Below are 19,782 nucleotides of genomic sequence, written 5' to 3'. Positions count from 1 at the left end.
AAAGCTGGACCTTAATTGGAGTCTCTTGTCATAAGCAGACTGTTGCTCATGGCAGCCAGCTAGAGATGTACATCTAAGGGCAGCAGCAAGGTGTGATGCTTAAGAGCAACCCAGGGTCCTGATTACATTGATTTTGTTAATAACACCTTTGCATCGTTGCTGTTGGAAATGAAACATGCAATAATTTATTCTTCAGCTGATGGATGCAACTGCTTAATTCTTTCTCTTCCTCTGGCCATGTATTTTCTTCTGTGAGGGGAAAAAGCAGCTTGGGCAGAGGGGATTGAGCAGCAAAATGGTCTGGGGAAAAAAGGCTTAAAACATGTGACCGTGGGTACCACGGCACCCACCGACACCTTTTCTGGTGCCCATTGAGTGTTTTTCAGCAAGTGAGTAGGGTCAGGGTCTTTTGTCCAGCAAGACTTCTGATTGGCCACTGGAGATCTGATTTGGACACCGAGTGTCACGTATGGCTTAGGCCTCAGGTCCCACTTTAGAGACAGGCCAGTGTTGATCTGACTGGGCTACTAGCTTTCAGTGCACTACGCACATCTTCATCACAGCTGGCCTCTGCTTTCAATTTTGTTTCGAACAACTGTAACGTACATGACTTACTTGCATTAATTTGTTCAGTCTGTTAGACGCTTCGTTTTCAGGAAGCCAACCAACTGCTTATTTAAATCAAACAGGGTCTTTGCACTCATCAATACCACAATCCCCTCCTGAAACATTCCTAATGCATAATGACATCATAACCTCATATTCCCCTGCTCTGGTGCACATGGGCCTTTTAAGCAGGGACGTTTCCCCGGGGTCACCCCCACTGACTGCTTTGGTGCTTCCTTTTGATTATGCATGCCTTTTCCAGCCATCAAAGGTCGCCACACTCTCCCCATGCGTTTTGCCCATGTTTTCCAAATGCTGTTTTAGCCAGAATCTGGAAAATGCGGGCAAAACACACAGAGAGCGCGAGGCAACCTCTGACAGCCGGGAAAGGCATGCATAATCAAAAGGATGCCCCGAAGCCGTCGGCAGGGGTGACCGTGGGGAAACGTCCCAGCATAAAAGGCCATGGTAAACTCTTACCCTCTTTTTCAAATGGAACATTTGCAAACTTCAAAAGCATACATAGTGGACCAAACAGGAACCTGTGAATTATTACTTGAAAACTAAGAGGCCATGTGAGACCAGCAATGCTTTGTGCCTTGATTCAGTGGGACCTGGATTGCATTTGAAGATACTGAAGTGTCATGATCCTCTTTAAGCTACCAGCATTTTCTAGTCTTCCATGTTATCCACTCCAGTGGGTTTTTGAACTGATTCGCAGGAGTTCTGCTTGTTCTGGTTTAATTATGCTTTTTATGGATGAGATGATTTGATACACTGAACATCAGAATTCTGGACATGCAAGGAATTGATAGTTTTGGTATATTTATTTATTACAGAGATATCACACTGTTCCTTCACAGACCTCAGAACAGCCTACGTATTGTCGAAGGCTTTCAGGGTCAGAGTTTATTGGTTTTTGTGGGTTATCCAGGCTGTGTAACCGCAGTCTTGGTATTTTCTTTCCTGACGTTTCGCCAGCAGCTGTGGCCGGCATCTTCAGAGGAGTAACACTGAAGGACAGTGTCTCTCAGTGACAGACACTGTCCTTCAGTGTTACTCCTCTGAAGATGCCTGCCACAGCTGCTGGCGAAACATCAGGAAAGAAAATACCAAGACCACGGTTACAAAGCCCGGATAACCCACAAGAGCCTATGTATCTTTTTCAGATGGATTCTCATCCAAACAGCTAACTGGGTTAGCTAACTTCAGCTTCATTCACTTGTGGGGCTAAGACACAGATACAAATTAGGAACCCCTTGGTTCAAATCTTGCCCATTTTGTGAACTTACTACGAGACCACTGGCAAACTATACTGTCCCATTTGCAAAATTATAACAGATATCTCTTATGGAGCTCTTGTAAAAATTACAAGTAACAATGCATGTGATGCACCCCAAAGTGCTATCTAAGTTTTGTTGTTTTAAATACGAAGTGTTTACTGTATTATTCCACAGCTGAATTGCCTCCTGTGCCTTCAGCCTAAAGGCGGTTGAGGAGAGGGGACATGGCTCAGAGGTAGAGCATCTACTTTAAATGTAGAAGGTCCCAGTTTCAGTCCCTGGAATCTCCAGTTAAAAAGGCCAGGTAGTAGCTGTTGTGGAAGACGTTTCCTGGGGCCTCCGAGAGTCACTGCCACTCAGAGTAGATAATTCTGACCTTGATCGATCGATGCTCTGACTCAGGAAAAGGCAGCTTTATGTGTTCAGGAAAGATCCACTGTTAGATGGCCATCCAAACAAATATTACGTAACTACTATGAGATAAGAGGTTTATTATTAAAATGTATTACTAATCCCTATTTGAAGGTATAAACTCCAGTAAGTACAAATTTTGGCCTACATTAGTCTAAGCAGAACGATAACAGAATTCGCTTCCAGGGCTCCCACAGTATCACCAAATGCTGATCTCAGTGAGAATTCACATAAATAATTGCTTTGTGCTGTCTTCTTCCCCAAAGGAAATTTTAGATCCCCTTTACAAGTTAAGCGTTTGGGAAGGGTTTTTTTTTGGGGGGGGGGAATAAGTGCATTCTTTTGTCAGTTATTAGAACAAGTATTGTGATGATTCTTATCTGGAAGAACATTATTTTTCTCTGCTTGACAATTCCCTTTGCATTAATGCCTTTTATATAATATATTTTTTGGGGGATCCTACTTTGGTTACCCCTTAGATCCCTGAGGAGTAGCATTTTGTAGAAATTAGTGGGCTGCGGTGAGAAGAGGGGAAGGAAAGTTCAATTTTTGCCCCTGGAAAATGTAGGCCTTTTATGCATGGCTGTTTTCCTCACCGTCACCCCTCTGAGGACTTTGGGTCTTTGTTTTGATTATGCATGCCGTTTCTGACCATCAGAGGTAGCCTTGCTCTCCCCATGTGTTTCCATGCATTTTCCCCACGTTTTCAGGGACCTGTTTTATCCTGAATTTGAAAATGCGGGCAAAACATGGGGAAATGCAGGGGCAAGGCCAGATTTAGGTTTGATGAGGCCCTAAGCTATTGAAGGTAATGGGGCCCTTTATATGTCCAGCTGTCCTTTGTCAACAACAAATTGTCGCTTTTTTTGTGTTGAATATATGCTATATGGTAATTTATGGACCTAATAGGTATCTAAAGCCATTTGCACATAACAAAATATGTATTTTATCAAAGTAATTGTTACTTACATCATTACTTGCATCATAGGAGCCTACACAACACAAAACATTGGAGGTTACAGCACTTGTATTCCCAGTCATGTATTAAGAGTTTGAAAATGTTATAAAAAATACTGTTTGCACTTTCTATGTATTCCCACCAATGTATTAAGAGTTTGAAAACGTTATAAAAAATACTGTTCGCACTTTGTTTGGCCCCTTTAGCTGTGAAGACGTCTTCCAACCATTTGTAAGCTGTGGTATCCAAAAACCCTTTTAAAGCGATGTTTTTTACAACATTTTCAAACTCTTAATACATCACTGGGAATACAAAGTGCGGTAACCCCCACTGTTGTTTTTATTTTGTATCTTATATTTTGGAAATGTACATCCAGGTTTTTTTTCCTTTAAATTTTTTGGGGGCCCCCAAGAGAGTGGGCCCCTAAACTATAGCTTGTTTAGCTTATACGTAAATCCGGCACTGGCAGGGGGAGAGCGAGGCAACCTCTGACAGTCGGAAATGGCATGCATAATAATAATAAAAAGACCCAAAGTCGTCGGAGAGGTGACCGCGAGGGAAACAGCCAAGCATAAAAGGCGTTAGTCTGGATACAACCCTTTGATTCTTACATGTTGTTACACTCATGAGATTTGCCCTGGCTCTAGGTCCAGACTGAGCATCTATACTCCTTGGGTCATACCTGCAGAGGAATGAGCCGTGAGGTGGTGGAATGGACTACATCGCTTGAGACAGTAGGTGGTAGCTTCCAGCTTTGAAAGTTCCTTTACATTAAATCACCCAGGCAAAAAGGGAGAAAGCTTTTCTCTTTTCTCTTAGTTTGTTGTTTTGGTTTTCTTTTTGCAGGGACTATTTTAACAGAGGAGCATGGAGGTTTAAGCAGGGGAGCACACATATTAAGAACATAAGAATGTAAGAAAGGCCATGCTGGATCAGACCAAGGCCCATCAAGTCCAGCAGCCTGTTCACACAGTGGCCAAAAGGGCTGTCGATTCAGTTCGGCCCGAACTGAAAAACAGCCGAATTTCCCCTGATTTGGCGGTTTTTAGTTCGGGACGAACCGAACTCAAAAATGGCGGGGAAACAGGGGAGCCGAATGCAGCGAGTTCGGGAGTTCACGAATAAATTCGGCAAATTCGGGCCCAGCAGCATAACCGTCAGTAAGCAGCATTCTCCCCCAGCCAATCGGTGGCCAAGCTGGGTCTTCTTCTGGCCAATCAGTCAGGATTGAGTACTGGAGGAATCAGCTTTCTGCGTGGCCCGGCCAGGGAGAGAAAGAGAGAAATCCTCGTGGGGGGTGCGTCTGCACATTCGCTCTTTCCGTGGCTGCAGGGGGCGCATTTTTTGGGGTAGAGACCCCAAACTTTCAGCGGAGCTTCAGACGAGCCTTCTTAAGAGACCCCCCAAGGTTTGTAAACATTGGGTCAGGGGTCCCGAGATATGGGCTCCACCCCTTTTCCCTCCCCCCTTTTCCATTTCCGTGGCTGCATGGGGCGTTTTTTTTGGGGTGCAGCCATGGAACTTTGAGCATAGCTTCAGACGAGCCTTCTTAAGAGACCCCCCAAGTTTTGTAAAGATGGGTTCAGTGGGGGCAGAAATATGGGCTCCCCCCTTTTCTCTTTCCGTGGCTGCAGGGGGTGCATTTTTGGGGGTGCAGCCCCCAAACATTCAGCATAGCTTCAGATGAGCCTTCTTAAGAGACCCCCCAAGTTTTGTAAACATTGGGTCAGGGGGTCCCGAGATATGGGCTCCACCCCTTTTCCCTCCCCCTTTTCCATTTCCATGGCTGCAGGGGGCGCTTTTTTGGGGGTGCAGCCACGGAACGTTCAGCGGAGCTTCAGACGAGCCTTCTTAAGATACCCCCCAGGTTTTGTAAACATTCGGTCAGGGGGTCCCGAGATATGGGCTCCACCCCTTTTCCCTCCCTTTTCCATTTCTGTGGCTGCAGGGGGCGCTTTTTTGGGGGTGCAGCCACGGAACTTTCAGCATAGCTTCAGATGAGCCTTCTTAAGAGACCCCCCAAGTTTTGTAAAGATGGCTTCAGTGGGGGCAGAAATATGGGCTCCCCCTTTTCTCTTTCTGTGGCTGCAGGGTGCTTATTTTTGGGGGTGCAGCCCCCAAACATTCAGCATAGCTTCAGACGAGCCTTCTTAAGAGACCCCCCAAGTTTTGTAAACATTGGGCCAGGGGGTCCTGAGATATGGGCTTTTCCCTTTCCCCTATTGGGATGAATGGATCACCCGATCCTGTATGCATCTCCAGAGCAGCAAATCCAATGCAAAACCTCCTGTGCTTAAATAGAATCGTATTGGATTACCCAGTCCTCCCAGCCCCTCCTGATGGAACAGAAGACAGCCACAGTAAGACCCCTTCGGGGGCTTTAATCTATAATTTTTCTCCTGTGTTTGTGTGTGTGTGGGGGAAGCAGAGTCTGTGTGTGTGTGGGGAGGGAGCAGTTTCTGTGGGTGGGGAGGGAGCCAAAGGGGTTTTCTCCTGTTCTGCCTGGGGTGTGTGTGCCCCCTTGAGTCTCTCTCTCCCTGGTTTGAGGGGGGGGGGCTTCAGTTGTGTGTCCTCAGGTTTTCCCTCATTCATAAGATCGGTTAGGTCTATTTTGATGCTTGCTCAAAACTGGTTTTCAAATGGTGACTTAAAGAATGCATTTGCCTGGTCCAGAGTCCGATGCAAAAGGGGAAATTCCACCCCCTCCTGCTCCTTATGCATAGCTAGCTGCCTCTGTCCCTTTCCATGGTTTGCAAACTCCCAGGTGTCAGGTGTTGCTTTGCATGGTTGCAAACGTGTTGCTTTGCATGGTTGTGTTGCTTTGCAGTTGTGTTGCTTTGCAGTTGTGTTGCTTTGCAAACTTCTTCGCATCTGCCCCACCCTTGCTCCCTGCAGCTCAGCTGTTTGTCGGGGCTGGGAGCTTTGTGCGTGGGCGGCAAGCTCTGCTCAGAGATGCACATTAAGGGTGGGGGGACCCCTTTAGGGGCCCATATCTCAGCCCCCCGACCCAATCTTTACAAAACTTGGGGGATCTTGCAAGAAGGGTCCTTTGAAGCTCCGCTGAAAGTTTGAGACCTCTACCCCCAAAAATGCGCCCCCCCGGAGCCACGGAAAAGCCAAAATTTTTTCCTGAACTTTGAATTCGCACCGAATTGCACAGACCCAAAGTGGGGGAGTTCGGACTTCGGCATATCCCGAATCCAGATGGGCCTAATTCGGCCGAATCCGAACTATACCGAATTTTTTTTTTCAACAGCCCTAGTGGCCAACCAGGTGCCTCTAGGAAGCCCACAAACAAGACAACTGCAGCTGCATTGTCCTGCTTGTGTTCCACAGCACCTAATATAATAGGCATGCACCTCTGATTCTGGAGAGAATAGGTATGCATCATGAGTAGTATCCATTTTCACTAGTAGCCATGAATAGCCCTCTCCTCCATGAACATGTCCCCTCCCCTCGTAAAGCCTTCCAAGTTGGCAGCCATCACCACATCCTGGGGCAGGGAGTCCCATAATTTAACATACTTCCTGCTATCTGTTTTGAATCTCTCACCCTCCAATTTCAGCAGATGACCCCGCGTTCTAGTATTACGACAGAGGGAGAAAAGCTTCTTCTCGCCAAATCTCTCCGTACCATGCATAATTTTATAGACCTCGATCATGTATCCCCTTAACCGCCTTCTTTCCAAGCTAAACAGCCCTTTATTGTGTGCCCTTGACTGAAGAAGGGCACACTCCTCCTATCTGGGATGGTCATCCTGTTTCACTGAATGTGCAGCTTCAGGAGGGATGCACACATAGTGGAGAAGGAAGAAGGGGCCCCCACCTAGCCAGCCAGGACAGCCAAATCAACCCTGGCGATCAACTTGGTGAGTGATGTCACAGCCAGATCGCCCTCACATCCAACCAAGGGGAGCACAGTGTGATCTTCCATGGCTGTCCTCCTGTATTCTGAAACGATGTACTCCCATTCTACAAGTCTGAGCCCGCCCCTTCAGAGATCTATGGAAGTCACAGCCTATGTCTCCCCTACCTTTTAATGTCAGCAGCTCAGCCCCAGTATTCCTGCTGACTCTATACAACCTTGCTTAAGCCGCAGAGCACAGCAACAGGACATAAGCAAAATATTTCTGGGGTTGCCCATGGGAGGGTGATACATGGTTCTGCATTTGGATGTTTACACTTATATAGGAAGAGAAATGAGCTTGAGAAGGTACAGTAAAGAGCAACCAAAATGATTAGGGGACTAGAGCAACTGCCCTATGAGGAGCAGTTAAAACACTTAGGGCTTTTTAGCTTGGAAAGAAGGCGGTTAAGGAGAGACATGATAGAGGTCTCTAAAATTATGCATGGTATGGAGGGAGTGATCAAGGAGAAGCTTTTCTCTCTCTCTCATAATACCAGAACGTGGGGTCATCTGCTGAAGCTGGAGGGTGAGAGATTCAAAACTGATAAAAGGAAGTATTTCTTCACACAACACATAAACTGTGGAACTCCTTGCCCCAGGATGTGCTGATGGCTGCCAACTTGGAAGGCTTTAAGAGGGGAGTGGACATATTCATGGAGGAGAGGGGTATTCATGGCTACTAGTAAAAATGTATACTAGTCATGATGCATACCTATTCTCTCCAGGATCAGATGAGCATGCCTATTATCTTAGGTACTTTGGAACACAGGCAGGACAATGCTGCTGCAGTTGTCTTGTTTGCGGACTTCCTAGAGGCACCTGGTTGGCCACTGTGTGAACAGACTGCTGGACTTGATGGGCCTGGGTCTGACCTAGCATGACCTTTCTTATGTTCTAGTGCAGTAGTACCTTAAAGACTAACAAAATTTCTGGCAGGGTATGAGGTTTCATGAGCCACAGCTCACTTCTTCAGAAACCTCATACCCTGCCAGAAATTTTGTTAGTCTTTAAGGTGCTACTGGACCCTTGCTCTTTTCTACTACTATTGACAGACGAACACGGCTACCCATCATGATCTATCTCCATAGGAGCAGAAAGCAAGCAGTAGCCAAGTTAGGCCCTGTCCTCTACTTGCTTCTTTATGCACAAACTTCACTAAAGTTAAAGGGGACAGGAAAACAGCCTAAAACCTGGTGACAAAGCCCCACCCAACCAACAGGGCTTCAGAATATAATTTTAGTGCAATAAAAAGGGAGCCTAGACACACACGAGGCGCCACTAGTCAGAACGTCTCGTGGCAGTGATTTCCACAAGTTGTGTGCTGTACGAAATAATTATTTTCCTTGCCTTGAAGCAATTCCCAGCAACTTCACTGGATGCCTAGAAGTTTCAGGACAGAGAACATCATTGATCTGTTCTCCAAACTGTTCCTAGAATAGCATATCCCCCCTCTCTATTATTCATTGAGTTATACCCTATGTTTCTCCCCAGTGGTGACCCAAAGCGCCTCATTCTCTCCTCCTTTTTTATCCTTACAACAACCACTCCATGGTCATTTATGCATGTGAGTTTTACCTGAGGTTTGTTGCTCACTAGACCCACACTTTCCTGTTGGGAATCTATGCACCAGCAGTTTCCAAGCTCGAATCAAGTCCCGCCCCTTTAAATGCTGCTTTTTAATTGGCTTACTTGTAGTGTTCACTGTGAGAGAAAATTCCCCTCCCCCCAAACCCAAGTGCCACATAAAAAAGCATTTTAAGAACAACAACAACAAAAATGAAGCAATCTGAAAAGAAGGAGGGGGGAGAAATCCAAGCCTCGGTTTTAAAAAGCCTTTCTTGTGCCCAGAAAGAGCTCCGAGGAAGCAGGAAGTATTTGAATCCCCGCCTCTTTACACACTGCTTTGTAATTGGCTGTGAGTGAACCAAGCTTCTGTGTCCGCACTTTGCCTTACGCATGGGGATTCTTTCCGGGCTTTGCTCAGGGAAGATGGAAGAGTTGGGTTAACAGAGGAATGGGAAGACCCGGACATTGCGAGGGCTGGCAGCGAGGTCATCAATAATGGACGGAAAACTCATGCATAACTACAAGGAACAACCGAGACAGACCGGGGGTGAACGTGAGTGAAGGTACCCATGCATAAACTACCCATGAGGTAAGTTAGGTTGAAGGAGAGTGAGTGGCTGAGGGTCACCCAGTGGGCTTCCAGGGCAGAGTGGCCCTCCCAGATCTTAGTCTGATACGAACCACCACACTGGTTCTTAGCCACCTTTCTTCCCCTAAACTCCTTCTCCTCCTCTCTTTAAAGCAAGGAATGGGACTAGGTAGTTGCTGTACAGGGCAAGAGGGACAATATATCTCTCCTCACCCAGAAGTGATTTTTAAAGAAAATACCATAGCCCAGTGGTCACCAACCTTACTGAGCCTGTGGGCACATTTGGAATTCTGCGACAGTGTGGTGGGTGCAGCACAAAACGGTTGCCACAAAACGGGTGTCACAGTGTGTGGAGCCAGCCACAAAATGGCAGCTGCAGGTTGCTTGCAGTCACACAGTGAAGATCCTGCCAAAGCAACATTTTTTAAAAATCTGCACAGCCAATCAAATATCCAATGGCCAATCAATCCAATGGCAAAAGCCCCACCTGGCCCCACACACTTTCTTAAAACACTTGGCGGGTGCCAGGAAAGGTCTTGGCATGGGCACCACATTGGGGACCCCTGCCATGGCCTATCAACTCCTGTTCCACAGTTTCTGGATCCCACAGATTTAGGGTTGCCAGCTCCGAGTTGGGAAATACCTGGAGATTTTAGGGGGCGGAGCCTGAGGAGGGTGGGGTCTGGGAAGGGGAGGGACTTCAATGCCATAGCGTTCAATTGCCAGTCGTAATAGCAGGCGATCTCCAGCTGGTACCTGGAGGTTGGCAACCCTACACAGACTTAAACCAACCCCCTCAAATCCTCATTAAAGTGAATGGAGAGAGAGAGAGAGAGAGAGAGAGAATTCAATAGAAAGAAAAGCAAACACAAAGCTTACCAATCACATAGGCTAGCAACAGCGCCAGCGTGACTGTGATCGCGGTGGCGCTCAGAGCAGTGCACTTCCAGTTGCAACATCGGTAAGGTTTGTTAAAAGAGAAAGCCGGTCTAGAAAAAGTACTTCTAGGAAGCGGCCTAGGAGGTGGCGAGTAAACAGTGTTTGAAGTTAAAGGATAGTTCTGACTGGCTGCACTGAAGATAGCTGAAGACCCAGAGCCGTGTTTAAATAGGAAGTGCCTACGGGAAAGAAAGATAAGAGAGCCATATTGTAAAAAAGAGGAAAAAAAGCCAGGAATCATCGACCACACAAGGAAGAAGCAACAAATAAATAAATACTGTGGTTAACCATCACCTGTACGAAAATAGAGTTGGATATAGTATTAAAAACTCTGAAACCCCTCATTTGGCTCCTTCATGTGCTTTTCAATAAGATAAGCGGGAGCGCATTTATCTATTTATTTAAATTACTACTTTGCTGCTTTCCCATTGCATGCTCAAAGCAGTTATACAATCTTTCAAAATCTCCAGGTCCAAAATACATGCCGTGACGGCATTCTGAGATAGGAACTGAACAGGTGTAATCTGTCCCTAAGAAAGAAGGCGAGGGGAGGGGGAATCTGACTCAGGCCACCCAGCTAGGGAAAGAGAAGTTAACTCTTGCCATCTGTGCTATTTCTCTGAACTGTCTGCTTCACCCCCTCTCCCCCACTGAGACTTAAAGCCGTCTCCCTGAACTGCTGTATGTCTCAGTAGGAAAAAAGACAGGCACAATAAGGATCCCTGTCTTTCCCCCCTACCGGGACTTCAAAGTTACGAGGGAACACCACTGATCAGGGAAACAATGTGAGAGAAAACTGTAACACCAATGGCCCCTCTCTCCGGGCAGAATGATCCACTCTGGGGATCCTACCGCCATTTAAAAGCCTAAACATTGGCCATTTAAAAAGACCGCGAGGGCAGTGCTGTGGGATGAAGCGTTCTGGTCTGTCCCCCCTACCTTTTCAAGTGCTGAAACAGCCACGGGGGGGGGGGGGGGGGCAACTTTGGCCCTTGAAAACCCGTAGGGGGAGGACAAGAGCATCTAGGCCCACAGCGCTGCCCTCGAGGTATTTTTAAATGGCCAACTGCTAGGCTTTTAAATGGTGGCAATATTCCCGGGATGGACCTGGAAACGTCGTCACGTCTACTTCAGTCCTCATAGCTCATCATGGTCAAATTACACATCTGAAGTTCCCATCATAGGCTGTGTAGTTTGGCCTTCAGTGTGCCTTTCCCACCATGAAAAACACATTGGACTTTACGAAGCCTATTTGAGCTTTGGAGGGCAAATGCAGGTTCCCAGAAGCGTGGCATTCTTCATTACCAAACATTTCAAAAGACAAGGGTTCATAAGGCTCCTAGATATACAGAAAAGAATGGATAAATAATCTGAAAGCCTGAAATAACAACAGTCTAAAGGCTGGCTGTTCCGGTCACACTACCATTTTCAAAATACTGAACTTTTTAAATACGAGAACGAATTTTCAGAAAGAACGGATTTATGGAAAGCTGAGAGGTGCCATGGAGCACTTACTAAAGTGAGGCTGCCTAGGGAAGGTCCCAAGCATGTAAACCACTGGGTCAACCCAAGGGTTGTACAAAATCGCATATGGAACTTCAGCAAATCCTCACACAACACCGTTTCAACTGGACCCTAAACTTTTGAGTAGCCAAGAAATGCATTCTTAGAATAGCCACGGGCCTTATAAAAGGGTGCTTCAAGTGACGCCCTAGCCAGTTTTTTCTTTGTGCCTCCCTCATGGTTGGGATGATATTTAAAGGAACTAACAAAGGGAGGCACAGCCTGCTCATGTGAGTATTTCCCACAGGAACTGGTAAACCCCTTTGCAATTGGCCATACCCATCCAAAGGGAACACTCATCCCAGCCGTAAAGAGGGAAGCTCTCCAAAAAGCAGCTCCCACACTGAGCACCAGTGAGGTGTAGTGGTTAGAGCATCAGACTAGCATCTGGGAGACCCAGGTCCAACCCATGAAGCCTGTTTGGTGATCATGGGCCAGTCATGATTTTTCAGTCTAGCTCACAGGAGTGTTACAAGGATAAAATGGGGATGGGAGAACCATGTGTACTGTCTTGAGCTCCTCAGGGGAAGGATGGTCTAAAATGTGTGACAGATGCTGTTTGAAGGGTTCGTAGGGTTGCCGCCTCTTCCACAGTTGGTACTGGTTGCTTGTAATGTCCAAAAAGGATCTCAGAATAGAAGCTGCACAGGCTGCATTTGTGTCTACAGTTGGCAATGCTTCCTTGCAGTGTCCAAAGCCATTCTTAGAATGTAGCACAGGTATTCAGTTTTTGTTTTTGATGTTTATGCCTGATCACTTTCATCTCAAATGGTGTCTCTACCTACAAGGGCATTGTGATATCTTAACCTTTTGACCACATGCCCAAAGTCTACTGATGCACTGGCTGAAATAATGCCTTTACTGTTAGCCAAGGCAAGTATGTCATACTGCCTAAGGAGCAGTTGTCCCTGTTCGGCCAATGCAGTCGAATCAATCACACATATCGTGCTGCACTGTGAATTCTATGATGAAATCAGAACAAATACTATTTCCCCCCTGCTTTCTCGTTTTAAGCATCTGAACCTTTTTCTGGGGTGTACGGAGTTAGCCCTGGGCAAACTATTGCTTGAGGATAGGGAGGCTGCCATATCCCATGCAATGACGAAATTATGCTTCTTAGCCATTAAGAAGAGAAACGCACTTACAAGTAAGGAGGTGGATTAACAGTCTTATTTACACAGTACTAACTTATATTGTAGCTGAGGTTCGCACAATTCACTTATGACAGTTATATAGTTATCCTTAGCTTATTTATTCAATCAGGATTTTTAGCTTTTGATTTTATACAGTTTCTATCTTGTTATAACAATTTTGTAATTTGTATATATGCTGGTCTTTGACTGAAACAATAAAGATTGAGCTTGCCATACTGGGCAGTTCTACAAGTGCCCGGACAAATCCAAAAATCTGTCTTAACAGCCCCTTCTCTGCCAACTTAGAAGGCTTTAAGAGGGGAGTGGACATATTCATGGAGGAAAGGGGTATTCATGGCTATTAGTTAAAATGAATACTAGTCATGCTGCATGCCTAATCTCTCTAGTATCAGAGGAGCATGCCTATTATATAAGGTCCTGTGGAACAAAGGCAGAATGGTGCTGCTGCAGTAATCTTGTTTGTGGCTTCCTAGAGGGACCTGGTTGGCCACTGTGTGAACAGACTGCTGGACTTGATGGGTCTTGGTCTGATCCAGTAGGGCTTTTCTTATGTTGTTATGTTTTCACCTGCTGAGATTTGGGGGACATAGCAGGCATATGCAGATCTGTGTTCAAGATTCACCTACATTACACAGATGCTGTTAGAATTGCCCCTTTTAGTTCTTGCCATGCTACAGTGCTATTGGCATGGCATTCTACAAACACAGTTGCCAGACAAGCGGCCGTGAGCATGCCTTTTCATTCTGGTGATCGCTGACCATACCACAAAGTGAGAGATGGGACACGACCTGGCACCAGGTTTATCAGGCACTGCCCAGAAGTGAGGTCTCACTGCTGTCATCAGGAGCCTCCAAATGCAGTGTGACATCAGAGGTGAGACATGCTCTTCTCCAAAGACTGGAACTTGAGAGGAGAGAGGTGGTAATCCCTGACCATCCACTGGGTTTCGGAGGACCTTGAAGAAGGCTGTTTCGAAGTCCATCCAAATCTTGGAACCACATCAGACTAGATTCGAGTCTATGCCTTATCCATACAGGGGAGGAACAGGGGAAGTTGTGACCACAGCTAATGGTGGGCCAGTCAACCCAAATTGATTACCCCCCTCCACTGACATCCTGTAAATATGACAAAATAAAGAATCTCTCCATTACGCTGGAGAGGGGGGAGCTTTGTATGGTCACTTTTATTATGTCAAACTGCTGTTTAAAAACAGGAGGGGGCCAGGAAAAAAAGAGGACTGCAAGCTTTAATGTAAGGGAAATCACAGGTTGGATCTAGCCAGCTTTTTTGGTGAGTAGCTGAGTTAATCTACAGTAGAAGAGTAAATTTGAGTCCAGTCACACCTTAAAGACCCACAAAATTTCCAGGGTATAAGATTTTGAGAGTCAAAGCTCCCTTTGTCAGGTATTTAACGAAGGGAGCTCTAACCAGGGCTGTTGATTTGGGTGTTCCCGAACCAAAAAACAGCCGAATTTTGCCTGGTTCCCCTGAAGCTATCCTGAACGTTTGGGACCTCTACCTCAAAAAATGCCCCCCAGAGCCACAGAAAGCCATGAATGGCTTTAAATGGCTTTAAATGCCATTTAAATGCCCGAATCGATTAGGGAATGCCGAATTTCAGCCGAATCACCCTGAATCCGAATCAGGGCGATTCGGGAATCGGCATTCCCAAACCGAATCAAAGCCACCTGCACCCGAACCGAATTTTTTTTTATTTGACAGCCCTAACTCTAACTCTCAAAAACTTATATCCTGGAAATGTTGTTGGTCTTTAAGGTGCTACTGGACTGAAAGCCAGATTTTTCATAAGAATATAAGAAAAGCCATGATGGATCAGACCAAGGTCCATCACATCCAGCAGTATGTTCACACAGTGGCCAACTAGGTGCCTCTAGGAAGCCCACAAACAAGATGACTGCAGCAGCATTAACCTGCCTGCATTCCACAGCACCTAATAGGCATGCTCAACTGATCCTGGAGAGAATAGGTATGCATCATGACTAGTGTCCATTTTGACTAGTAGCAATGAATACCCCTCTTCTCCATAAACATGTCCACTCCCCTCTTAAAGCTTTTCAAGTTGGCAGCCATCACCACATCCAGGTGCAGGGAATTCCATAATTTCACTCACTTTCATCTAATTCCACTCCTTACTACAACCTCTATCCATGCAGACCCCCAATATAACCTTTTGGGTGGTCAAAGGGCCCCTCCTCTTTCTTTTCTCACCAACAGAAAAACTGGCTGGATCCAACCCGATATATTTTGTGCATATGTGATAAATAGCACACCTACATACATACTCACATAGGTTTGCATTAAAACCTACAGGTCTCTCCTGGGGCTAGAAAAACTAATCCGTAAGCAATTTGATTGTTTTAGTTAGTGGCAAATTCAAACGGAGACTTTTTAATAAAAGCTTTCCAGAGCTTAAGACACAGTTTGTGTGTATATATCCTGATGCAAACAACACAATGGTTTTCCTGATTTGCAAGACAGCTAATAAACTGTCTTGGCTGATTCACTGGTGAAAAACAAGACAGCAAATTGACTAACCAGTCAGTGGGCAGCCCTAATGAATAGGCAAAGACTGAATGCAACAGACAGGATGTCCTAGACAAAGAGGAATATCATACTACTGTAGACGCATCCAAGCGACATGTTGGCACTTGATGTATTCCAGCTTTCCTTCATGTCCTCCCAAATCCGACACACACTATTGCTGTGACTGTGTTAATTAAGATAAGGTTCAATGAGACTATTTTAATGGCAGCCATTCAGTGTTTTTTCAAAAGAGTTAATACTGCCTCAGAATACTTTATCCACATTTTCCATTGCTATGTACACATTTCTGGAATCCATCCATTCCCTTCTCACAATGAAAAGTAAAGCCAGAAGGCCGAATGCCTACAGGAGAGGAACTAGGGCTCAGTTGCGGAGCCTATGTTTTGCATGCAGAAAGCCCCATGTTCAATTCTTGAAATCTCCTAAGTGATCCTAAGTCACTGGGTGTTGGGAAAGACTTCTCTTTGCCCGAGATCCCGGAGACCTGCTTCCGGTCATTACGCAAGGGCTGCTAGTCCTACTCAACATAAAGCTAATTAAATTCCATATATGCTTTTAATGTTTTGCAAAGTGCTGGTTTTGAAGTCAACTGAAGTCTGATCTTAAATTTTCCCTGCTGAAATCAATGGGGTTTACATGTGCTTAACTTTAACTGCATTGCATCTTTTACGGACCAGGCTAGCCCAATCTTGTCAGATCTCAGAAGCTAAGCAGAGTCAGCCCCGGTTAGTATTTGGATGGGAGACCACTAAGGACGTCCAGGGTTGCAATGCAGAGGCAGGAAATGGCAAACCACCTCTGTTCATCTCTTGCCTTGAAACCCTCATGAGGGGTCGCCATAAATAAGCTGTACTTGATGGTAGTTTCCACCACCACTCTGGTAAGGCTGATTCTTAGAATACATGCATACTAAATATCTGGGAGCAGTGGTTTATTCTAAAGTCTTATTTGATTGTTTATTTGAAAGTACATCACACTGATCCAAGTTCTAGTGGGACTGACTTGCACAGAAACATGCTTTGGGATTACATTTGGCACCGCCCCTGTGACTCCTTGGTTTGCTGTATCAACAGATGTGTTGTGGGGGCTTGTGGACTTCCTCCTTCCCCTCCGTTCATGCATTCCAATTATCTTCCTCTCTAGTTTGAGCAAACTGTAGTTTGCTGGGATGTCCAACTTGGACAAAACAATGGTTCGCACCAATAGTTTGTCTTCATATTTAAGGGACTGAAACCGACTTCAAGCTATGGTTTCAAACCCCTGGTTTTGGATCCAAACTATGGATCCAAACTATGAAGCGCACAAACTGTGACATTTTAAAAATTCTCCAACCTCTGGCTTGGGAGATGGGATATCTGAATTGGCCATGGGATGCAGATCTCTACTATAACATTAGGGATTCAGCCTCCAGGTGGGACCTGGAATTACAGCTCATCTCCAGACTACAGAGATCAGTTCCCCTGGAGAAAATGGATGCTTTGGAGGGTGAACTCTATGGCCTCACTTTCCTGATGAGGTTCCTCCCCCACCCAGATTCCATCCCCAAATCTCCAGGAGTTTCCCAATTTGGGAAACCCTACCCCCCCCATCCCCTGCCAGTAGGCATGGGAGACATGGCAACCCTATGTGTGCCTGGGCAACTGGCATTGTCCTTTTGTCCAATATGCAGAGGGGAAGTCTTAATGTGTAGATGGCTTTGTGTTTCCATAACAGCCATGTATTTGTGAATTGTTTCCCAGAGCACAGACATAGATTTGGTGCCTCACTTACAGACAGGTTATCAGCCTGGGCAAAACACAAAATTCTAGGTTATAATTTGGGGTCCTCTTTCTAGTTAGATTTGTTATTGCTGTAGTAATATTAATGCAGAATCAATGCAATTAATGCAGAATTTTTGACTGCATAGAGGGACAAATAAAAAACCATAGGAGTGATCACAGGTACCTTATCTAATAATAAGAAGAGTTGGTCTTTATACCCCGCTTTTCTCTACTGAGAGGAGTTTCAAAGCTGCTTACAATCACCTTCCCTATCCCCCCATAGCAGGCACCTTGTGAAGTAGGTGAGGCTGAGAGAGTTCTGAGAGAACTGTGACTTGCCCAAGGTCACCCAAGAGGCTTCATGTGGAGGATTGGGGAATCTAATCTGATTTTCCAGATGAGAGTCCGGTGCTCATATGGAGGTGCAGGGAATTGAACCCAGTTCTCCAGATTAGAGTCCGCTACTCTTTTTTTTATATATTTTTATTAATTTTTATAACAAAACATAAAAACAAACAAATACAATGAAATTAACATAAAAAAATACAAAAAGCAAAAGCAAAATACAGAAGGGTATCTATATACCTTAATTATTACATTCATGATTACTTAATTATAAAATTCAAAAAGATACCCCTTCCCCCTCCACCCAACTAAAAAAGTGACCCTTCACCCGACTTCCGAAGAAGTGTCTAAACAGTATTTATTATACTTAATAACACAAAAATATAAAATTATTAAAACTAGTTTCTATAACTCGTTAATTAATACTGTAAAATCCATTTTTGCCAAATTATCCCAATATGAGGCGGCCTTAGACCATGTTTTTTTTAAATTCTTCCATATCTTTTCCATGTAGGAATTCTGTTAATTTGGCCATCCTCATATCCATCCATAATTTCTCTCTCCAGTCAATAATTGAAGGTTTATTCGCTTGCTTCCAAACTTTAGCTATCACAATTCTTGCAGCGGCAAAACTATATTGGCAAATGACCCTATCATTATTACTCATATTTTTTGGTGGAATTCCCAATAAACAGAATACTGACTTCCTTTTTACTCTACCATTAATCAGATTATTCGTTTCCCTCAGTACTTTTTCCCAAAAGCTTTTAATTTTTTACATAACCACCATACATGCATATATGTACCTCTTTCCTTTCCACATTTCCAACATAATCCCATTTCTCCTCTATTCATTTGAGATATCACTGGGGTTATATGCCATCTGTAAAACATTTTATATAGGTTTTCTCTAATTTTATTGGTTATTGTAAATTTAAATTCTCTCTTCCATAAATTTCCCCATAATTCCAAATCAATATTAAATCCTAACTCCTTCATCCATTTAATCATAACTGGTTTAATTCTTTCTTGTTCTAAGTTAGTTACAATTAATAATTTATACATTCTACCTATCAATCCTTTATTTCCTTTTATTAATATTTTCTCTAATTCAGATTTATTTTTATTAAATCCAAACTGATTGTCTTTATTGAATATATCTCTTAATCTATAATACAGAAACCAATCCTTTATGTCAAGTTCTTCCCTACTTTTTAAAACCCATTTTCCATCTTTCCATTCAATAATATTTCTATAGATATCCATTTCTAAATTCAAATGTATTCCGCTTCTCATATGAGCTTCTACGGGGTTAACCCATCCCGGAGTCTTATTTTCTAAAATCCTTCTATACTTTTTCCAAATTTGAAATAATCCATCTCTAATAATATGACTATTAAACTCTTTATTTACCTTTTCCTTCTCATACCATAAATATGCATGCCATCCAAAACATAAATTATAACACTCGAATTCTAATATTTTGGTCTTCTCTAACATAATCCAAGTCTTTAACCAAGCGAAACAAGATGCCTCATAATACATTTTTAAATCTGGTAACCCTAAGCCTCCTGTTTCCCTTAATTGAATCAAATTATTATATGCTATTCTATGTTTTCCTTTACTCCACAAAAAAATTAAAATATCTTTTTTCCAAATTTTAAATATTTTGGTTCCTTTAATAATTGGTAAATTTTGGAATAAAAAAAGCATCTTAGGTAAGACCATCATTTTAATTACCGAAATTCTACCCCATAATGATAAAGGTATTTTTTCCCATTTTTTCAAATCTGTACTAATGTGCTGCCAAATTTTTATATAATTATTTTTAAATAGATTAAAGTTATTTGAAGTTAACCAAATACCCAAATATTTTATTTTATGTTCAATAATAAAACCAGTGCGTTTTGATAGTTCTTGATGCTGCAAAAGTGTCATATTCTTAACCAATATTTTCATTTTATTTTTATTTATTTTAAAACCCGCAAGCTTTCCATAAACCTCAACCATTTTGTTCCATTCTACAATCTGACTAATAGGGTTAGTTAAAAAACAAACTAAATCATCCGCATAAGCTTTAACCTTAAAATGATTTATCCCAATTTTATAACCTATAATATCTACACTATTTCTAATC

The 19,782-nt window shown here is 43.9% G+C and overlaps 1 protein-coding gene across 2 annotated transcripts in view; it reads right to left on the bottom strand.

The window, feature by feature from the left end:
• Nucleotides 1-19,782, bottom strand: part of TENM1 (teneurin transmembrane protein 1) — a 413,249-nt gene that overhangs the window by 242,184 nt on the left and 151,283 nt on the right. For both annotated transcript variants that reach the window (XM_056859258.1, XM_056859259.1), the window contains one exon: nt 10,199-10,437. In XM_056859258.1, the coding sequence (XP_056715236.1) occupies nt 10,199-10,437 (239 nt within the window). The remainder of the gene's footprint in view (nt 1-10,198; nt 10,438-19,782) is intronic.

The sequence above is a fragment of the Euleptes europaea genome, chromosome 13, assembly GCF_029931775.1.
Source record: "Euleptes europaea isolate rEulEur1 chromosome 13, rEulEur1.hap1, whole genome shotgun sequence".
Taxonomy (NCBI): domain Eukaryota; kingdom Metazoa; phylum Chordata; class Lepidosauria; order Squamata; family Sphaerodactylidae; genus Euleptes; species Euleptes europaea.
This window is presented reverse-complemented; position numbering and strand designations above follow the sequence as displayed.